The following is a 19,647-nucleotide window of genomic DNA, read 5'->3' on the forward strand; positions in this document are numbered from 1 at the left end:
CGTCGCTCAAATAAGCGACGTCACTTCCGGTCGTCGCCTCGACAACGTCCGCAGGAGCCGCCGGAGTTTGATCGGGAAGGACGGAACTACGGCCGGATGACCCGCGTTTCGCCGGTTGAAATCAATTCCCAGGACGCAGACAATCGTTTCCCCCCACTACGAAATAACAATGCGGTCCCGAACAAGACACCGTCGATGGTGCCAGAAGAGGCAACGCGAGACCCGTGCGTGTGTTCGGGGGGAGGGAGAGCGAGGCCAGGACGCTATAGTCTCGACCACATGGGCGTTGCCGTTTGCGTTGCAGCGCTCCATCCCGGTCGGGCTGGGGACGTTACTGGCATCCAGGGGCAAAATTCGCCAGACAGCTTAGTTCATTCAAATGAAATCAAAAAATAAGTACTGTTGTGAAACTATTTTATTGTTGAAACATATGTGCGACACGCGCTCGTTCCCACGGCAGGTGGGAACACAGTTCAAGCAGGTGATAAAATTCCCGTCGAAAAATAATCTTGAGTGTAAAAATACAGTACAGAAAACCGCTAGCGCACGAAAGTACGAATAAATAAAACAGATCGAGAAGCTAATTGTAACGTTCACACAAATTCCCTAAGTAATCGGCTGTTCCGTCAAAAAATAACTAATTTTTAAAGTTATTTAATAAAACTACCGCTTAAAATAAATTCTGAAACAGTACATTCCGACAGGTTGTTTACAGAGGAGGAAATTCCTACAGGTCACAGTGGTGGTCGTAGTTCCCATATTCAGCCACGTTTTAGCGCCAACTACAGCATGTGGGTGTAGCGCTCGTTTATTGCGGCGCACTGCTCCCGCCGGGCCCACGTCGGCGTTTTGAAAGCAGTGTGGTCTGAGCCCGGCATCAAGTGTCTTCCTCATTCCTCGCCGCCTTCAAGGATCCGCGCGCAGAGAGGGGACGGGGGTGTAGTCGTGGCCCGGCTCGTCCATGATGGAGCGCAGGGCCTCCAGCCCCTCCACGGAGACGGTAAGGCTGCCCACCACCACGGTGCTGTCGTCCACAGCCACCACTGCAGGGAGACAAGGCACAGGCGACAACGATGCCGTCTGCTCAAATACGGTCTCATTAGCGTTGCACTGTGTGGGCGTCGAACCTTTGTGGGTGGACGAACTTACCCTTCAGTCTGGTCTCTATCAGGTCTGCCTGCTTCTCCAGTATGTCCGGGATCCTGAGGTAGGCCACTCCCACGTCCTCACACTCCCTGTCCTGCTCTTCCTCCTCCGGTGGTTCACTCACCACTGTGAACCGGATGCTGTCACAACCACCGCATAGATATGCTCAAATCGTCACAAACGGAAGCAGTCAAAATTTCCCAGTCATACAAGTCTTCAAAGGTCTGGTGTCTGCCTACCTTTCCATCTGAGGGTTTTGTCCTTCCAGAACCCTCCTCAGCAGCTCCCGCCTGCACGCATTATTCTCCTGGTCCACGTGGATCACTGAGGCGGCAGAATAAGGCAAAAATGTCACTCAAGGAAAATTCACTCCCGGCCGCTCAACATTTTGACCTTTGTCTCTACACAAAAAAAACACGTTTGCTGGCCAGCATCTGGCTTGTGTCCGCAGTAAAGAATCATTTCTATAGTAATGCGACAAAGTCTCAATTCCTCTTCACTTTGGCGTTTCTACGTTCTACCATGAAAATAATTCAAGAACTCGTTCATTTATGTCACTGACCCGTTGAACTTGCACAGGAACTGATGCTCTGAGCATGAACTTACTGTTACTGTAGTTGTAGTGAATGCTCTGGCCCGGCGTTGGCTTGGCCAGGGACAGAGGGGTTTCCTCTGAGGGCAGGTCAAGAAGGGAGTACTCCACGAACAGACGCACCACGCTGGAATCCATAGCCACACGAGAGTCGGGCCTCAGGCTCAAAGACACGATCTCCACACGCACACTCTGTGATGACTAGAGAGACAGAGGGCCCACATCCATCAGGTGGAGTAAACCAGATACAAGCATTGTCATGACATTTGCATGTATTTGCTTTTCCATTTTCTTTTGTTTTAATTTTGTTGCATGACTTTATATATATTTTTTAGTTATTTTATGTTCAAGTTCCAAAGGTACATATTTGTTCACATGTGTTACTGAAAAAAAAAAATCTGGGACCAAAGTAAGAAAATAAATAAAATAAAAATTCAAATTCAACTGATTATATAGAATATATTCCTCCAGTCAATTATCTCTGGGCTATCACACTTGGCTGGGGTGTAGGGACACTCTGCCAACTCCTGCTGGCAGTTTTGAAGATGTGTGTTTGCACTGCTTGACCCAAGCAAGAAGACGTCCACTTCTCAGAGGCCCCTTGAGCTGTGCCTGATGCTCCTTGGGTGTCTCGTCGCTCCCGACCGTGCTGGTGTGGAACCTCACTCCATATCTCTGCGTTTATTTCATATTCCTTCGATTGCCCTGGCTATATATATATATATGCTGCTTGGGATTTACCAGTGAGAATTGGGGCGAGATGCATTGACACTCCTTTCTCAGCCACTTACATGTATGAGCAATTATTTTGAATAACGGTGCTCTTGGCTGGACCTTTCAACAGGTTCAGGGTCGGGGATAGGTCTGCCCTCTTCAGATTAAATCCAACCGGATCCAACTGATTCACCGAACCCGCTCTGCTAGCGATCCTAGGGCAATTCATCCTGGCACTGATAAGTTCCTCCTATCATTTCCGCTCCTGCTTCCATCTGATGTCCCTCTCTGAGTGCTGCTGCATCAGGCAACCCAGGCGGCTGCAGAGCTTGGAAAACTCTTTTGGTTCTCTCTAGTTGTGGACTGACGCTCCCTGCTTGGGCTTGGACAATCCTCCTGTACGCCCTCTATTGGTACGGTTGTTTTCCTGTTTCTTGACATTGTAGGTCTTGTGTACTGCCCCCTACTGGCCTGGAACCACCACTTCCACCATTCGTAAGGGTGTACTTCGCCAGGGGGTCATTAATATGAGGCGGAGGTAAGAGGAATGTTCAAGTTCCCAAGGTGCACACGTGCAGCTCAAGAAATCTTTTAAATTGATAAATAACAGGTCTCAAAACAACAAAATAAACAAACAAACAAAAGGCTGAATTCAACAGAAGATAACTCAAGACACAATTCTTCTTAGGTATTAAGGGGGCTTGCTTCCTGTACCGTTGCATCAAGGCCCTCATCTTAACCGTTCCTAGTAGAGCTGTTCCGATAGCGTGGAGGAAGAGCCGGCCCTGAAAAAAATGCTTCTTCCTACTGCTTCTGCGCACAAGATCCTGCTCTGCACCGGTGTGTTTCTCTTCTGAGACCCACACACAGTTGGGTCCGGTCAGCTGCTTATATAGAATATATTCCTCCGGTCAATCATCTCTGGACTCGGGTTGGGCAATAAAGTCAGCCCAACAATCGCAGATTGTCTATATATTTGCATGTTTTGCCAACCAGTCTCACTGCTTGGGCTTGGATAAATCTCCTGCTCCTCGTCACTTCTGTCTGCAAAAATTATTTCTGACGCTGGCGTAGAAAGTCTCCAATCTCTAGGGCTTACCCCAAATAGTCGACTAAACATTAGTCGATGAGAAGAGTCTCAGTCGACCAAGTTTTTCATTGGTCGGTTGGTCGCAGGAAAATTAAATACTCCATTCAGGAGCTGTACCTTGTCAAAATAAACCTTAAAACCTTTATGGCTGGACCTTGTATAAAATGTTTGAGAGCTTTTATTTGAAACTAATTTTAACAAAAATAATTACGCACCTAACTCCAGGCGGAAGAGAGTGACGGAGAAGGCGCCCTAATGAGGGGACGTCGACACCAGGAGAACGATCTTCAGTACGCCACATTTACGTACAAAATGATGTCAATATGTAATTTTAATGTGTACGTTAATAAAAAAAAATAGGGTTACTAAGTTTAACCAAAATAAAGTTTAACCGGTGTAATTAATAAATGGCTCGCTTCGTGCGCACAGCGCTTGTAAATTAAATTGATATTTTAAAGGCTGAAAAAAAAAAAAGGATATTTTAAAGGCTGGATATTAGGTATTGTATTTAACTGGAATGTAGCACATTGTTAACAATGTTAGTTGTAACATTCTTTCGCTGGGACTCAACCCATTTTCTATTTTTTTATTATCTGCCTCCAACACCTTCTGTTCTGCGCATATTCCTCCCTTACACCAACCGCCTGCATGTCCTCCCTCACCACATCCATAAGGCTTCTCATTGGCCTTCCTCTTTTCCTCTTGCCTGGCAGCTCCATCCTCAGCATCCTTCTCCCAATGTAACTCTCATCTCTCCTACACACGTGTCCAAACCATCTCAATCTGGCCTCTCTCACTTTTCCACCAAACTGTCCAACCTGAGCTGTCCCTCTAATGTACACATTCTTAAGCCTGTCCATCCTTGTCACTCCCAATGAAAATCTCAACATCCTCAACTCTGCCACCTCCAGTTCAGCCACCTGCCTTTTTGTCAGTGCCACCGCCTCTAAACCAAAACATTAATATCATTAGAATGCAACGAATAGTCAATTAATGGCTTGAACTGGTGACTAATAGTGGACTAGGAAAATCTTAAGTCGGGGGCAGCTCTACCAATCTCCATTTGCATTTGGCCTTAGACAATCCTTTGCCACCATTATGTAGAAAAAAAAAAAGTCAAAACTTACACTGGTCTAGAGCGTCAAATTCCAAAAGCTTCACATGGCTTGAAGCTGATTGGATATGTCCAGGAATCTCTACTCTGATTGGGGGACTGTGGTTGGACATTAATCAAGCTTCTGATTGGCTGATTGTGATATCACTCATTGTGACATCAAAGCCACGTGGTTTGCCAAAAGCGAGGACTATCCAATTAAATAAACAGCGCATGTGATTTCACCAGGAAATAAATGATACAGAGAAGCGAGGCAAATCATTGACCACACTAGGTTTTAAAAACAGGTTAATTATTTACCGAGTTGAATTCTCGAGGAGACAGACCATTGAACGAGCAAAATAAAAGGACAAAAATCACGCAAAAGTAGCCCGATTGACTCTCAGCCGATTGCCGATTCGTCCATCACCCAAGCCTACTCTTTGCTCCACCTTGCTCATCACAGGTGTTAAGCTACATTAAAAAAAAAAAAAAAAAAAACAGGTGAATATCAATACTTACAGTTTATAATGTTTCCTTTTACAAACGTCCTGGATGTAAAAATATTTAATATTCAATACTTGTTCCAACAAGAAAAAACAAGAGCAAAGAAAATAATAATCCAAAAACACCCGGACTTGGTTTAACCCAATTACGTTGCTCACGACAGCATTATGTTGTGGTAAACCCGGAGCAATTTGCCGCAACTTTCACCAACTGTCACACTTCTCCATGTAAGCAGCACTGAGTGCGCTTTTGGTAAGTAATGAAGCTGTGGAACACAACTCAAATCTATGACCGTCAATCATTTTACAATTCAATTCAATACCAAAGCCTTGTCAGTGCGCCCTGGTCCATGGCTGCTAATACCACTTTGCTGTACATTGATTTGACGCAGTCTTTGTTTAAATATTACCCAAGATTTTCATACACGCACTCTCCAACCATCATTTGGAAACGTACAATTCACACCGAGAGACCAGCCGGAGCCAATCAACCTCATGTGGGGTTAGGAGAATTCAAGAAAAAAAAAAAATCTCCGGATTTCGATCTAAACAACAAGAGGCAAAAACAATAACAGATAGGCAAAACACCAGCAGAAATAATAAGACCCAGGTTCAACTTGGTTTTCATGGCTGAAGATCAACTCCATCCCTCCCCCGAACGCGTGCATTCCTCAGTGACCACACGCTGCCTGCGTACGCCGCAACAAAACAACAAACCCAATAACCTTCACACGGTCGGCCCAGCTCATATCTCCCACCGAGGCTCTTCCCGAAGTGGAAGGGAAAACTAACGGTGGTGTTACGAACCTTCCTGCTGAGGGTGGCTGCCCCGGGAACAATGCATTCGTCGCTGTCGGATTGGGCCGATTCGCCTTGATCCTCCCCCAAAATAGAAGGGGACTCTTCAATGTCTGAGTCAAGAAAGAAAAGTTAGAGTATGAGAGAGAGGGCAGGTCATGGGTTATCGAGTCGATATAACCAAGAGATGGACAATAATTGTTAAGATATTAATAGATTATGGATAAATTGATGATTAATAGATTTCCTGAATTTACCCTAGGAGAATAACATGTTATCTTATCGTAAAATATGTTAAAAGTCCCTGTAAAGAAAAAATAAATGTGTTCTGAGTCTCTCCCACCACAGAAAAATGTGTTATTAGCCCCCCAGCCAAATTTGAATAATTAAAAAAAAAAAGCCAAGTATATAAAATTAGGTTTCAAAATCGTGAAAAAAGAAGGCAGTTCCCTCGCGTGTCCACTGAAGATGCTGAAGCTACGCCCAATCGTGTTAATCGTGAAAAAACAGTGTTTCCCATACATTGATTTATTTGGGGCCGCCCGCCACAATATCAACATTGACCGCCACATATTGATTTTCTACTCTTTTTTTACTCCACGCCATGGAGTCATGATTTAGCCCCGCCCAAAAAATACAGACCACAAAAATGGTGAGAAGCGGTTTCAGGCTCTAACTCCACAGTTCAGTACTACATCGTTCACAGCCTGCTAGTACTTTCTAACATGAATAATGTGTTTAGAAACAAATCACCAAATTCACTTTACAGGAAAATTTAATTGATTATAAAAATTGAAAAATGGAATCAAATGAATCTTAATATCACCTGCAGTGATTCAACAACAGAAACTGAATCATGAGGGCTCGTGTGTCTCCGCAAGATGTGGAGAAGAACGCATAAACGCCCATTTCAATAGATTTTCAATGAACTGTAAACTATATTGGGAGTGATGTTGCAACCAAGTGAGTCCCCATTAGCATTCGTAAAGCCAGCCAGACCACGCTGGTGAGATTATCAGCAACGACATTCAATATTTATGTTTTTCCTGGCGAGGAAAGCACTGTGAGGAAAACAATAGCTCTGACCATTTGCACTGCATGCAAGATTAAAACCTGCGTGTGTTCCCCCCACCAGGCTTCTTGGGGTTTGGGGGGGGGGTTCGCTGGCAAGGCTGGACTGTTTTCTTCAGAGTCAATTTTGTTTCAATGTTTACTTACTTACTACAGTACAAGACCCCGAAACAGGAAAAGTACAGTCAACCGACAGGGACACCAATAAATTAATTCCGCCTGTAAACATAAGTCTGCTGAGATAAGAAATTCCACACAGAGTAAACTGTACTGAGAAGTTTCTCGCAAGCAAAAGTGTTTCTCTTTTCCAAATACTTTCTGCGCCAACAATATTTCCAATAAAAAAAAATAGCAAAAAAATAAATAAAATAATAAAGAACGTCAAAGACGTCAATTAAAAAAGGTATTTTTTTCTTACCCTCATCGATGTTGTCAGTAATATCGGAGTCATCGGAGTATGACTGGGAGCTTCCTAGGATCAGCTGTCCTTCGGAGAAGTGAGACACCTCATCCTCTCCCTCCGCGGCGGTGCTCGGAGGTGGTGGCGTCACTTTGGAGGCGACCTATGAGGAAAAAAATAATCCAAAAGTACACCTACCGCTGTTCACCTCCGTCTTTCTTACATCAATGTATTTTAATCGTCGCACAGTCTTACAATTAAAGAGGACTGCCACCGCACGTGAGGATCACGTCGAGTCCACATTCTTGGACATTTCACAATTAAAATCCTACTCATGAGGGTCAGACAAACGCTTGTGAGTTTGAATGACGTGACAACCCCAGAAAAGGAATTCAGGCCGTGCTACCTGACGAAGGTTCCGAAATGACCTCCTTCGGGAGGCCGCACTTATCAAGCATATTTGTGTAAAAAAAAAAAAAAAAAAAATATATATATATATATATATGACGCTTAATTAATCCCATTCTATCCCAGGGATTCTGGAGATAATGAGTTGAATTAGCTGACGTGGACAAAATGAGAGGGTGTAGAGTAGAAAGTGGTTATTTTACCTTTATTATGGGTGGTAGTTTGGAGATCTCTCTCTTCTCTGGCGGCACAGTCAAACTGCTATCCTCAACCTAGAGAGAAAAAACAATCACAGTCATTAGGACACAATTTTTTTTTTTTTTTTGGTATTCAATGTATTCCCATTTATGAAACTGAATGTTTAATGATTTCTGCTAGTATTGTAAAAAAAAAAAAAAAAAAAAAAAGATTGGTGGAGAAATAAAATGTATATGACCTCTAGGGAACAGAGGCATTTGATATACAAATCCATATTAGGATGCATTTAACCTTTATTTTAGTTGTAATGTTTTTCCTCAGTGTTTCAGTATATTTAATGCAGGGCATCAGGAGGCGCTCCAGTCTCACCTGTTCATCTTGAGAAGGGACATCACGGAATGAGACATTTTTGGTGGCTGGTTTGTCCTTTACCTGCGTCTTCTGTCTCGGTTTTGGCATCGGTGCCTGGAGGTGACAGCAGTTATACCGCTTGAAGAGCAGTGAGATTAAACAGCGCGACTGTTTTTGTATTCATTTTTTATATTCTTTGCCGGACTTCTGGGGGTCGGCAGGGTCAACACCCCCCCCCCCCCCCCTTTTTTTTTTTTAAACCACAACGTAGGCAATTTAATTTATGAGAGAAACGGAATGGCTCCTGAAATAGCAGTTCAGACATTGTATAAGCCCAAGTGAAATTGAAATGCATTTTTGTTAAAACATTTAACCAAACTTTTACTCAAGACATGTTTCAATGCCTTCCTTGCAGGAACACCGTCCATAGTAACAAAGCTGTTTACCTTTGAGGTGAGGTGGCGAGGGAGTTCTTCAACGTTCTTCTCCTCTTGCTTCATCTCCTTAACCCCTTCGTCTTTCTCCTCCCTATCTTTCTTCTCCACCCCTCGCGGAACCTTCCCTCCCTCCTCGCTCTTGGGAGTTAATTTGACGGGCTTGTCTTTGGGGAAGGCCTCGGCCTGCTCCGCCGCGGCGGCGGAGCCTGGCGGAGGGAGATAGGTGCACTTCCAATTAAGCACAACCTTTACGTGACCTGCAGGCTGTCCGGAGGGGCTGAACAGCTCAAACTCACCTGAGGAACGACAGGAAGCACACACACACACACACACACACACACACACACACACACACACACACACACACACACACACACACACACACACACACACACACACACACACACACACACACACACACACACACACACACACACACCAGTTTAGAACGAAAACAACTAGCCAGGCAGTGGGGCCGTTCTTAACCCTGCTTCATTACACAAACAACACAACAGAGCCCAGTGCAAAAAAGAACATCTAAAGTGACTTAAAACATTTGTGTTTCGATAATTATAATACATTTGCATACGAATTGTAATGTGTAATTAATGTAATAATTGTAAATAAAAGCTGCTTTTTACACATCTTTTTCTTCTTCACATCTTACTTCTTTTTCCTCAAGTTAGCTGTTCTGAGTTCAGTGGAACCATGCAGACCCACAACATAGTATGGAACACTTGCAAGTTTGCAAACTTAACAGTAAAAATTGTTCTTCCTCAAGGATGAGAGGAAATAAAATCTATTCACTTCATTAGGGCACTTTTATATAAAAAAAAAAAGTAAAACTACAATGACTCCTGAATTGATATTTAAATTGTGCTTGTTTACATGGGAGACATACAAGTAGTATTAATTGTATTTTAAAATAGATTAAACAAATTGTCATTGCACAGAGTACAAGAACTGATAACCAAAATCTCAGACGATATCTAGTCTCATATTGCAATATCGCCATTATATTGATATATCGCCCCCATCCCAATTCTCTTTGAAAGATTTATTATTGTGTTTATATAGATTTGACTCCCATCCTTCCTCCTTACCGTTGATCCTCTTGTCGTGGGCCAGGGGCAGCAGCGGCACGCAGGCCTTCCCCAGGTACGAGTCCATCCGCTCCTGCTTGTAGTCGAACACGTAGAGCTGCAGCTCCTCCGACCTCAAGTACCGGTCCAATTCCATATCCATGGTAACAGAGTACGGAGTCTGGTCCTGGAAGAGGGGGTCGCAGCAGTCGTGCAGCACGGCGGTGTCGTGGTAGGAGAAGGCGTGGAACTTGTAGAAGACGTAAGGGCTCGGCGGGCGGGGGCCTGTGGCGGGGAGATCGCTGCAGCTCTGCACTGTGACGCTGAGGACGTTGGCATTGGCGCCGCTCTGCGGTGATGCCTGCTGAGAGGTCAGCGCGAGAAAAGTCAATTTCCCAAAATCCATTTCCATCATACATCATTTTTCTGGCAGGCACGTCGTCACAATGATCAGACCTAATAGCTATGGAAGGTGTTAATATACCCGTCTTTCCTCCTGCATGGCAGTGCTGACGTAGCTCAATGCCTTCACCCGCTCTTTAAACAGAAGGATGGTCTGCTCCATCGGCACCCTGAACCTCATCCAGAACTCCACAGAGCCAAAGGGCTGCACCTCGCCGGCGATGCCTTTGGGAGAACTACAACTTGTTAGACACTGCTCAGGAAACCTTATTTATTCTTTTTTTTTAAAGAATCGGAGGGAATGAGAAATCTCACATTCCAAGAGGGAGACAGAACAAGAAGGTTCTCTGAAAAAGCAAAGCAGCAAATGAGCACTTTTTGGGTGTGAAAAAAAGAGTCAATATAAGCATTTTTGATAATACGGGGGTTCTCCTTTGTTCGAGGCAAACATCCCACAAACATCCCACAAGGCCGAACAAAAGGGACAACAAAGTTTTAACCGAGAACACCCTACTCACCGATCAGCTGCACTGTCCCCTGAACTTTGCCGTCTTGCTCCAGAAGCGGCTGCAGTCGGAGCTGCCCGGCCGCCAGTGTCTGGAAGTCAAGCCCCACCGCCAGATGCAGCTCCAGCGTGAGCGAGTACGCGTGGAGGTACTCCATCAAGAAGTCGTCCATGTGCACAACGTACTGGGACGTGAAGGCGTAGTCCGGCCTCGCCCCCACCACCACCGCCGTAGACTGCAGCTCGAAGTCATAGAAGTCGTAGGTGCAGAAGGTGGAGGGCTCGCGGTCGCCCAGAGCCTCCAGAGCCGATGGCAGGAGCGTGGTCCGACCAATGTGGATTTCGAGAAGGTTCTCCCCGCGGTCCAGGTGGAAAGTTTCCTCAAACTCAGCAGACGGGCCCTCTTCCGCGGTGTCCGATTTGAAGATGTACGCTTTGGTGCCGTAGGCGATGTCTTTGAGCTTGGCTAAAAAAAAAAAAAGCGCAGTATAGTGTAGTAAGTCATTTTTGGCACAATTTGTAATAAGCGCATATTACATTATTATGAAATGTCTCACCCTGACCCTACCTAAACCCTCATTTTTATGATAAATATTTAATAATTCAACAAATTGCAGAATAACACACAAAAATGTCTGTCTTTATCTACGTGAAGTGTCACACAACATTAACCACAACATTAGATTATTACAAAAGATTCTGCAAATTATAACAAAATGCAATGTTATTACATCATGAGTCATTACAAGGCTGGACCCAAGCATCCCGTCATCCGTTATGCAGAAAGCGTTAACGTTTCATTGTTTTCCCATTTCAGGTTCCTGACGTCTACATTTGAAAACTTTGCATGGTGTCCAGTCAAGCGTCATCACTTTAGAGGCTAAGAAAACTGAGGTGCTCGATAGTTAAATACAAATTGTTTAAACACTTATTGTAATTCATAATTAAATTGGATAAAATGTAAACTTCAGGTTGACGAGAAAAAGCCCGCTGGCAGGGTGATGCTTCGTGGGTGGAATCGGATCATCACCTTCTAGTTTTGTTATTTTGGCAGCCCTGGTGTCCAGCAGCTTGGCCAGACGTTCCACCTTCACTTCGTGCTCCGTTTTATCACTGTCCATCTTGCGTGTGACTGCCTGGAGCTCTGCCTGAAGGCCACAAAGAGAAGAAAGCTGTTTATTATTTTGCAATTACTTTTGGATTTCCCCAATTACTTTGGGAGAATCCTAGGGCTGCCCCCTGAAAGTCGACGAGTCGAGTCATCGATGGGGAACCCGTCAGTCCACTGGGATTCAAGTCGAGCAGCTTTTTTTTTGTTTTGTTTTTTTAAGAAACTTACAAAATGCGCAGGGACAACATTTCAACACGGAATTATAAATAAGGGGAATCAGAATTATATTTTTCTATGTGTGCGTCCGGACGGACACAGCTCTCTGTAAGCCGCGCTCTGTTTCTCCAAATAAACCAACCAGTGTGGGGAGGGAACAGGGTGGAACAGGGCACGACACGTAGGGATGTGTATCGTTAGGATTTTAACGATACTTCTACTCTTACCGAGCCGGTATTTTAACGGTACTCTTATCGGTTCTTTTTTATTTTATTTTATTTTTTAAGAGAAAAACTAAAACAAATTAAAAGCAGAATTAACACTGCTTTATTTTCTGCGCATTACGCATGGAGAGGGGGGCGATCGGGTCGCAATCTGCGCTCGCCGTGCCATTGTCGGTCTCCTCGTGCGTGTGTGAGAGACAGAGGGAGCCGGCCCCGCCCCCCTCGCCCATATCTCCATTCCGGCGATGGAGCGGGAGCGGAAGAGAGGAGAGATGTCTCTTCTGATATAATATATAACAGTGAAAATGCTTCTTAGATGAATATCTTAATGTTATTGCAAGTTAGAAACTGGTTATATAGCCTAAATAAATACAAAATCTATTTTCTGAATTTCTCCAATACCGTTAACAGTACCCGTAACGTCTGAGCTTATAGATACTACGGTTTTAATAATTTAGCCCGGGGCCTGTTTAAAACGAGTCAAGTACAGCCCTAGAGAATTCCTGAGTGGAGTCATGTTAAATTTGCTTTCGCACTTCATCGTACCTCCTGCCTTGAAGGAGGATGAGCGCTGCTCCCCTGTGCCCAGCTGCTCTACCTGGTAATCCTTGCTGATCTTGCTCTCGATGAGGAGCAGGTTCCTGGTCTTGTCCAGCTCCTGGATGGTTTCGGCGTGTGCGGCCTGCAACTCTTTGACGGAGCTCTCCGTGTCGCCTCGCAACTCCTCCTCCACCTCCTCCAAGAAGCTCAGGTCCCCACGCTTTTGGGATTTCCGCGCCTGAGAGAGAGGGAAAGACCTTTATTTTTATTTCTCGTGGGCGAATTGTATTTTTCTTGCTCAATACTGTGCTGTCTGAGAAGTGAAGCAATGTCTGGGACTAAGAGTGAGTAATAGGATTTTTATTTTCCCCTAACGACTGAAATGACTCCTAAAAATCAACAGTGAATTTGCTTTTTTTTTTTTTTTTGTAGAAGTTATGCAGACACACTGGACAAAGTCTATCATATGCAAATGTATTTGACTTGTGAAATGAGTTTGAAACTTTGAAATGTTTACTGACCTTAATTAACATGAGGGCCTCCGTGAGTTCAGCCATGTCCAGTTCACTCTCCTTAGGGAACACAAGAGGATTGGTGGGGGGTCACGTTGTGATTGCTGATGTTTATAGAAAAGGAGAAACTCAGAGGACAATTGAACACTGAAGACGAGGCCCGACCCCAGAAGGCCATCAAGCTCATTTTGTACACACTTGTAATACCAAAATCAATTGTATCCACTCAAATAGTGAACATACACTTTTAGCTGTTTTTGTCTCTAAGTTTGGCAATTGAAATAATAGGTTCTTCCCTGAGACCGACCTCGGTGTAGAACTTCATACGGTTGTTTAGTTCATCCAGCTGCTGCTTCTGCTCCAAAAATTGGAGCTGAAGACGCTTGTTTTCTTCTGTCAACTTCTCGTTTGTATCTGAAAGCCAGATCACGTTGACTTTCAATCACATGTCATTTCGGAGTAAAGCAAACTGGGCGCTGGTGTACATGGACTTATACACAACTACAACATTTCATTTCTGTACTATACAGAGCCACAATATGAAACAATCCTGTATAGTGAATGTGATCATTTAGGTCAGAGGTCACTCACCCCTTTCAGCCTTGATCTTGTCGAGGATTGTGTTCTTGTCTGTGAGGTCGGCCTTCAAAGCCATCTCCAGTTGGCCGATCTGAAGTTTAAGCTGCTGCTCCTGTAGACGCCACTTTTGCTCCTGAGACACATCGAAGGTGCTGCAAACACACAAAAATAAAACAAACAAAAAAACAAACCCACATGTAACACTTGACTATGGAGCGTATCAGTCTTTTGGTGTTTCTGGACATAGGTGGCTCACCTTTTGACAAGCTTTGCACAGTTTTCCTTCAGCAGGTCCCGCTCCTTCTCCAGATCAAGGATCTGCTCCTGGAACTGGACAAAATATTAAATAAAATCACTTAAGTGTAAAATTTGCTTATAACTATCTCTCCATTCGGTCCTAAATTACCGGGAATGTTTTGAGTTCCTGCTTTGCTAAAGATTACAACACAGGAAAGTGCCAAACCGGCCGCTGTGTCTCCATTACAGCAAAACTGAAATTGTATTATTAAAGATGACATACTGTATATGAATTCATATGTGACAGCTAAAAATGTGTTTAATGTGCAATGTTGGGCTAAGGTGATTAAAGTTGTATGTGTAACTTGTAAAATTAAACATTACATTTATTTGATCATTTGATATTTATTTATCAACTTAACAAATTAAAAACATAAATCAAATAAGCACTACGCAATGTTAATAAAAAAACGAACAAAATAAAATACATCACACAAAAAGAGGAGTATTTCTGTGAAATTGACAGAATCTTTGCTGAACATTCGGTTGTGGGTGGAACTGTTATTATTTATTAGGGGTGTCACGATTCTCCACATCCACAATTTTAATTGACCCTTCAATTTTAAGGTCACGATTCGATTTTAACGTACTGTATGTATTTGTTCCCCAGCACTGACGGCTTTGCCATTGTTAGGCTATAAATAAAATATTTCATATAATTTCAGAGATAAAATAAATGCTTGGGAGCCATAAGGGCCGGCTCTTCGTCTCACTGAAGAGACTCACTTTTCAAAACAACTGCACCGCACGTTTCTTCTCCTCCACCCACTGTCCGTGTCCGCTCCGCACGCTCTTTTCTAATGTGACTTTTTTTCCCCCTAATTCTACTCATCATACCACAGCACCATGCTCAGTTTAAAATTATTATCTTAACTATGATATCACAATCCAAATCATATCAATAATGTTAACTACTCTTCTGGAGTGGTGCCGGTGCGTACCGGCACTTCTCACAAGCTGCCGGGCTCTGTTCTGTCCTCTCAAGTGGCCAATTAAGTGGACATACTGTAAAACATATATTTTTATGGAACAGAGCACACTTTTTCTTTCAATTATTAGAAGGCACAAGCTGCGAACTCCGGTGCCTGCAGCTCAAGCTGCGGCTCCAGCTTCTGTTGCCCCCACTCCTCCACCAAAGCTCTGCTTCAGCGATACAGAATGCAGTTTATTTTCAGATAACATTGCATTAGAGGTCACATTCATTTTGTCTTGGCGGTCAAGGGCCATGTCGAACAATACTACCCACAGGGAGAATTGCGAATCTGCTTGTGATTTAGAAGTTTGAAATAAAACGCTCGTCTCGATCGATTTTCAATTTCGAATCGTCACACCCCTATTGTTTATATATAATATTTTTGGAAGACAGGCAGCGTCAAACCTGCGGAGCTCACCTCCTCGGTCCTGATCTGAGAAAAGTTGACGTTGTGCAGCTGCTTCTCCAGGCCGGCGCTCTTCTGCCTCTCGTCTCTCAGCTGGCCCGTCAGCTCGTCCATCTTGGCGAGCAGCGCATCGTGACTGTCCTTCATGGTCTTCTGACTCTAACAACACCAGCAAGGATACTTTCATGTATTGTGTCAACTCGATATAAGATCGATTTATACCGTGGGAGGTATGAAACCAGAGCACCCAGGGGAAACCAATGCATGTATGATGACCGCTCTACATTTTCTTGTGTAGAATTGCTGTTTCTAAGACAAAACAGTGCTCAGTAAGGCTCCTGCATCTCACCTCCTGCAGCTGGAGGAACCTTCCCTCCAACACTGTCAAGGCGTTGGACCTCTCTGCCAGCTGCTTCTGAAGCCTGATGGCGGCCACGTTGTTGCAAACAGTAGACCTGGGAGGAGAAAGCACGACTCGTTAGGGCACGCACCATGCCACCGCACCTCATGTGGGACACAGAAGTTGATAGAAATATGACAAGGGCAGTGAGTACAGTCTTCACATAATTAAAGAGCTGTGGAAAAAACGGTCGAGTCATAGTGAGTGCGACACAGGAAATAGATCAATGAAATACTGAGACAGTGTCCATGATTTAAAAGCAAAGAGTTTAAATATGCACTGTCAAATCAGGATCCCCGTGGCACTTTCACTTTTTTTTTTTTAAATTACATGTTGTACACGTTTCTCTTTTGTCTTCCATTTGATCATAATTTCATTTTGACCACGCCAAGTCTTCCCTGTGTACGGAATGTGCTTGGTAAATCAAAGTTTTTCTTGGCTGGATGAGAGGACTTTTTTTTTTGTATCGGTAAATCTGGACGCCGGAGGCCCGCTGCCAGTGAGTGAGTGCGGTGTTGTACCTCTGTCCGCTGGTCTGCTGCTGTCGAAGCTGAAGCAGCGTCTCCTCCTCCTCGCTCTCCTTCCTCCTCAGCTGCTCCTTCAGGTGCTCTGCCGCTCGGTCCATCGCGTCCATGTGGCGTCGCTGGCTTTCTACCACATTCTCTCTGGCAATGCGGCACAGAATGCCGGTGAGACAACAATACAACAGCAGCTGGTGCTGATTTTTATGTACTCGATTGTCCTCTGTGAGGAAATAGTAATGCCACATAAGCAGTGATGAGGTTGACACACAAATATAAGAAGAGAAGTAAAAGGCTGAGGAAAGTGTGTTGCTGGTACGAAAAAAAAGGCTGAAAGACAAAAGGGAATAACAAACATCTTAGAGACTCAACAATCACAAATCCAGCTCTGTATCGATCTCCAAAATAACAGCATCAATATTTTATTCATGGCTGACAAATGGAGCGAGGAAAGTCATTGTGGGTCCAAACCTACCAGTCTGCTAGGGTTGTATTACCCTATGGAATATAGTACAATTGTATCTATAGTTATATCCTCTCTAAATGTATAATCTTCTGTATTAATGATATTTATCAGATTCTGGTGCTGATGCCATGCAGTACGTACAGGTTCCTGATCTCAGCTCTGGCCTCCTCCAGCAGGCTGTGTCCGTACCGCGGCAGCAGGACGGTCTGAGTTCTCACGCCGCCCTCCGCACTCCTCGTACCTGCTGGGGACACACAGCTGTGAAAAAAAACTCCTCAGCCAAATCAAACTGCATACTACAAAGAATGACGACATGCTTAAAATGGAAAATAAATCAAAATAAACAATATTAAGCCATAGGTTCTTTTCACTTTATGTCTCAGACAACATTTACATGCCAATCCAAAATATTTACTACCGAGCTGTGGCTCGCTCCGCTGGCGCAGGCAGGAGGGGCTAGGGGAGTCTTCCCGCGCTCTCCTCAGCCCCGTGTCGATTCGGGACTGGACGCAACTGTACGGGTTCGGCTTCTTGCTCTGCACCTGCATCTGCATCTGCTGCCTGACCACTAGGAGGCGCTTTTTCAGCGCCTCATTCTTGGCCTGCAGCCCGCTGATCTTGTCGTGCAGCTCCTCGATCATCTCCTCCATCTCCACGTCCCGCACCCTGGCACCAGGGCGGGCCCCGCCAACGGCATTGCCGGCAGCCAGCTGCTCCAGACGACGCCTGTCTTTCACCAGCTTCGCCAGCTTGGTGGCCAGCCTGGGTGGGGGGGTGTGAGAAAAAAACTCATGGAACCATGTGTTGGCTAGGTGAAAACTTTAATGAAGCAAAACTACAGGACTTTTCCAGCAGTCAGCTAGGATAAACTTCTTCGAGTTTCATCTGGGTTCCATTGCATGAAAACAGCTGTTTCCGGGGAATTTGTTGAATTCTTTGTAAGCAAATACAACCAAATATTACTGGAAGTGAGGATAAGCACTAGTCAGAGACAGCTGACGATCCCTTTTTTATTGAAAGAGAGACGAGGGGTGTTTATATGTGTCAAGAAACGTTGCAGTATAGTTATCGATGAGTTAAAGTTTGTAAGAGTGCAAGATAAGTCTTTGTGCAGACTGACCAATGAAAAACAGGAACAAAGAACACTGAAACCGCAATGTAGAGTATTGTACTGCTATGTAGATATTGCTTTACCCATAAATATTTCACAATGGCAGTATTACAATTAAAAGGAACACTCGTGCAGCCCCTTGAATGTGATTTCTGTGATAACGTCCTCGGCTCTCTGGTGTTTTGTGCTCTTGTCAGTATCTTGTGTGTGTTGTGTTGTTTTGTCGTGGTGAGGTCCATGGACGGTGCGTGCACTCTGCACCTCTTAATCTTGTCCTCCTGCTTGTGGCTGTGCTGTTTGAGGAGCAGGTTCTCATCGTGGAGCCGCAGGAACCTGTCCTCCAGCTCCTCTCTTGACATCCGAGAGACATCCTGTCGCGCTCGGACATTGTGTCCCGCCAACGGCTCTACACACACACACACACACACACACACACACACACACACACAAAACACTTTCAGTAAACCCACATTTGCAGCCACAACTTTAGGCAGAGCTCTGTATGTGTACTTTTCGAATTACATACAGAGCTGCACAACCTCCGGGATGTTTTTATTGATCTCTGGTACATTTTCGATACAACATTTGTCTCTTTAATATTGCTAATCATTTCTTGGTTTTGTCTTTACCTCTGTGTGTGTATGTGTGTGTGTGTGTGTGTGTGTGTGTGTAAAGTCTTTGCAGCAAACCATTTATCCCCTGGTGACACAATAAATATGAGATCAACTTTGTTCATCCCAAAATGAAATTCAAGATTAAACATCGAAGACAAACACCGTATAGACATTGAAGAATAAACACATATTGGATCGAGATCTTTGTCGCGAAAGCCGAGTGCTGTTGTTTCCAGTATCACCAACCTTGTTCCCCGTTCGCTAAGTGGGACAGGTTCGACGGAACGTCTTTGACCGGAAGATCCGTCGCAGTGTCGTCAGCGAACGTGGACATACTTCAACCTGGAAGATCCACACAATGCACAGGTCCAGCACAGCCGTAAAACACAAGTTACCCACAACATTTGTTGAAACAGCATTGCTGAACCGTGAGAAAGATAACTTAATTGATTCTTCAAAGTATCTTCATCAGCTCCCAAAAATCTTAAACCTCAAGTTAAAAATACATAGTAAGCACTGCAATAAACTGTTTATATTATTCATTCAGGTTTTGTGTTGAGTGCACACGCGGCTTCAGCAAAGTAATGTTTGTTGTTTTATTGAGCATTTCATACAATAATATAACCCACAATCTCTACTGTTCATTGATTGCTGACCTTCAAACGTCGTCAAAGGGCCAATCCGGATTCGCACGGGGGCCACATTTGGGCTGCGGGCCGCCGGTCGCGCCAGCTGGGTCTGCCAGCATCCTTTTCAAACGACACATATGACGTCATCACCGTGAGCGCTAGCTAGCTTGCTTTGTGATAGGTATTGCTCACCACGCTGCCAGGGTACAACGAAACACGCGCAATCACTGCACTCCCAGAGGAAATGACCGTCTC

General features: G+C 44.4%; 1 protein-coding gene across 1 annotated transcript; it reads right to left on the reverse strand.

Annotated features, from left to right (window-relative positions):
• Positions 1 to 438: 438 nt before the first annotated feature.
• On the reverse strand, positions 439 to 19,447 carry rpgrip1l (RPGRIP1 like). Its single transcript, XM_080002163.1, has 26 exons — positions 19,420 to 19,447; positions 19,010 to 19,105; positions 18,411 to 18,555; positions 17,457 to 17,800; positions 17,180 to 17,279; positions 16,573 to 16,716; positions 16,001 to 16,106; positions 15,664 to 15,810; positions 14,232 to 14,305; positions 13,988 to 14,127; positions 13,704 to 13,810; positions 13,406 to 13,456; positions 12,943 to 13,122; positions 11,824 to 11,941; positions 10,807 to 11,259; positions 10,371 to 10,513; positions 9,908 to 10,250; positions 8,814 to 9,100; positions 8,386 to 8,481; positions 8,022 to 8,090; positions 7,429 to 7,573; positions 5,949 to 6,052; positions 1,753 to 1,939; positions 1,386 to 1,470; positions 1,150 to 1,286; positions 439 to 1,043 (listed from the first exon to the last, which is right to left on the reverse strand). The coding sequence occupies exons 2-26, from the start codon at positions 19,095 to 19,097 to the stop codon at positions 907 to 909; spliced, it is 3,930 nt and encodes a 1,309-aa protein (XP_079858289.1). The 5' UTR covers positions 19,098 to 19,105; positions 19,420 to 19,447; the 3' UTR covers positions 439 to 906.
• Between the last annotated feature and the right edge of the window lie 200 nt (positions 19,448 to 19,647).

The sequence above is a fragment of the Zeus faber genome (assembly GCF_960531495.2).
Source record: "Zeus faber genome assembly, chromosome: 6".
Lineage (NCBI taxonomy): Eukaryota > Metazoa > Chordata > Actinopteri > Zeiformes > Zeidae > Zeus > Zeus faber.

Coding starts and splice junctions, on each gene's coding strand:
- rpgrip1l (XM_080002163.1), bottom strand. CDS start 19,097: ATGTCCACGTTCGCTGACGACACTGCGACGGATCTTCCGGTCAAAGAC. Junction 13,123..13,405: donor AGGCCCTCATGTTAATTAAG/GTCAGTAAACAT, acceptor CCTCTCTCTCAG/GCGCGGAAATCCCAAAAGCG. Junction 10,251..10,370: donor CCATGCAGGAGGAAAGACGG/GTATATTAACAC, acceptor CTGACCTCTCAG/CAGGCATCACCGCAGAGCGG.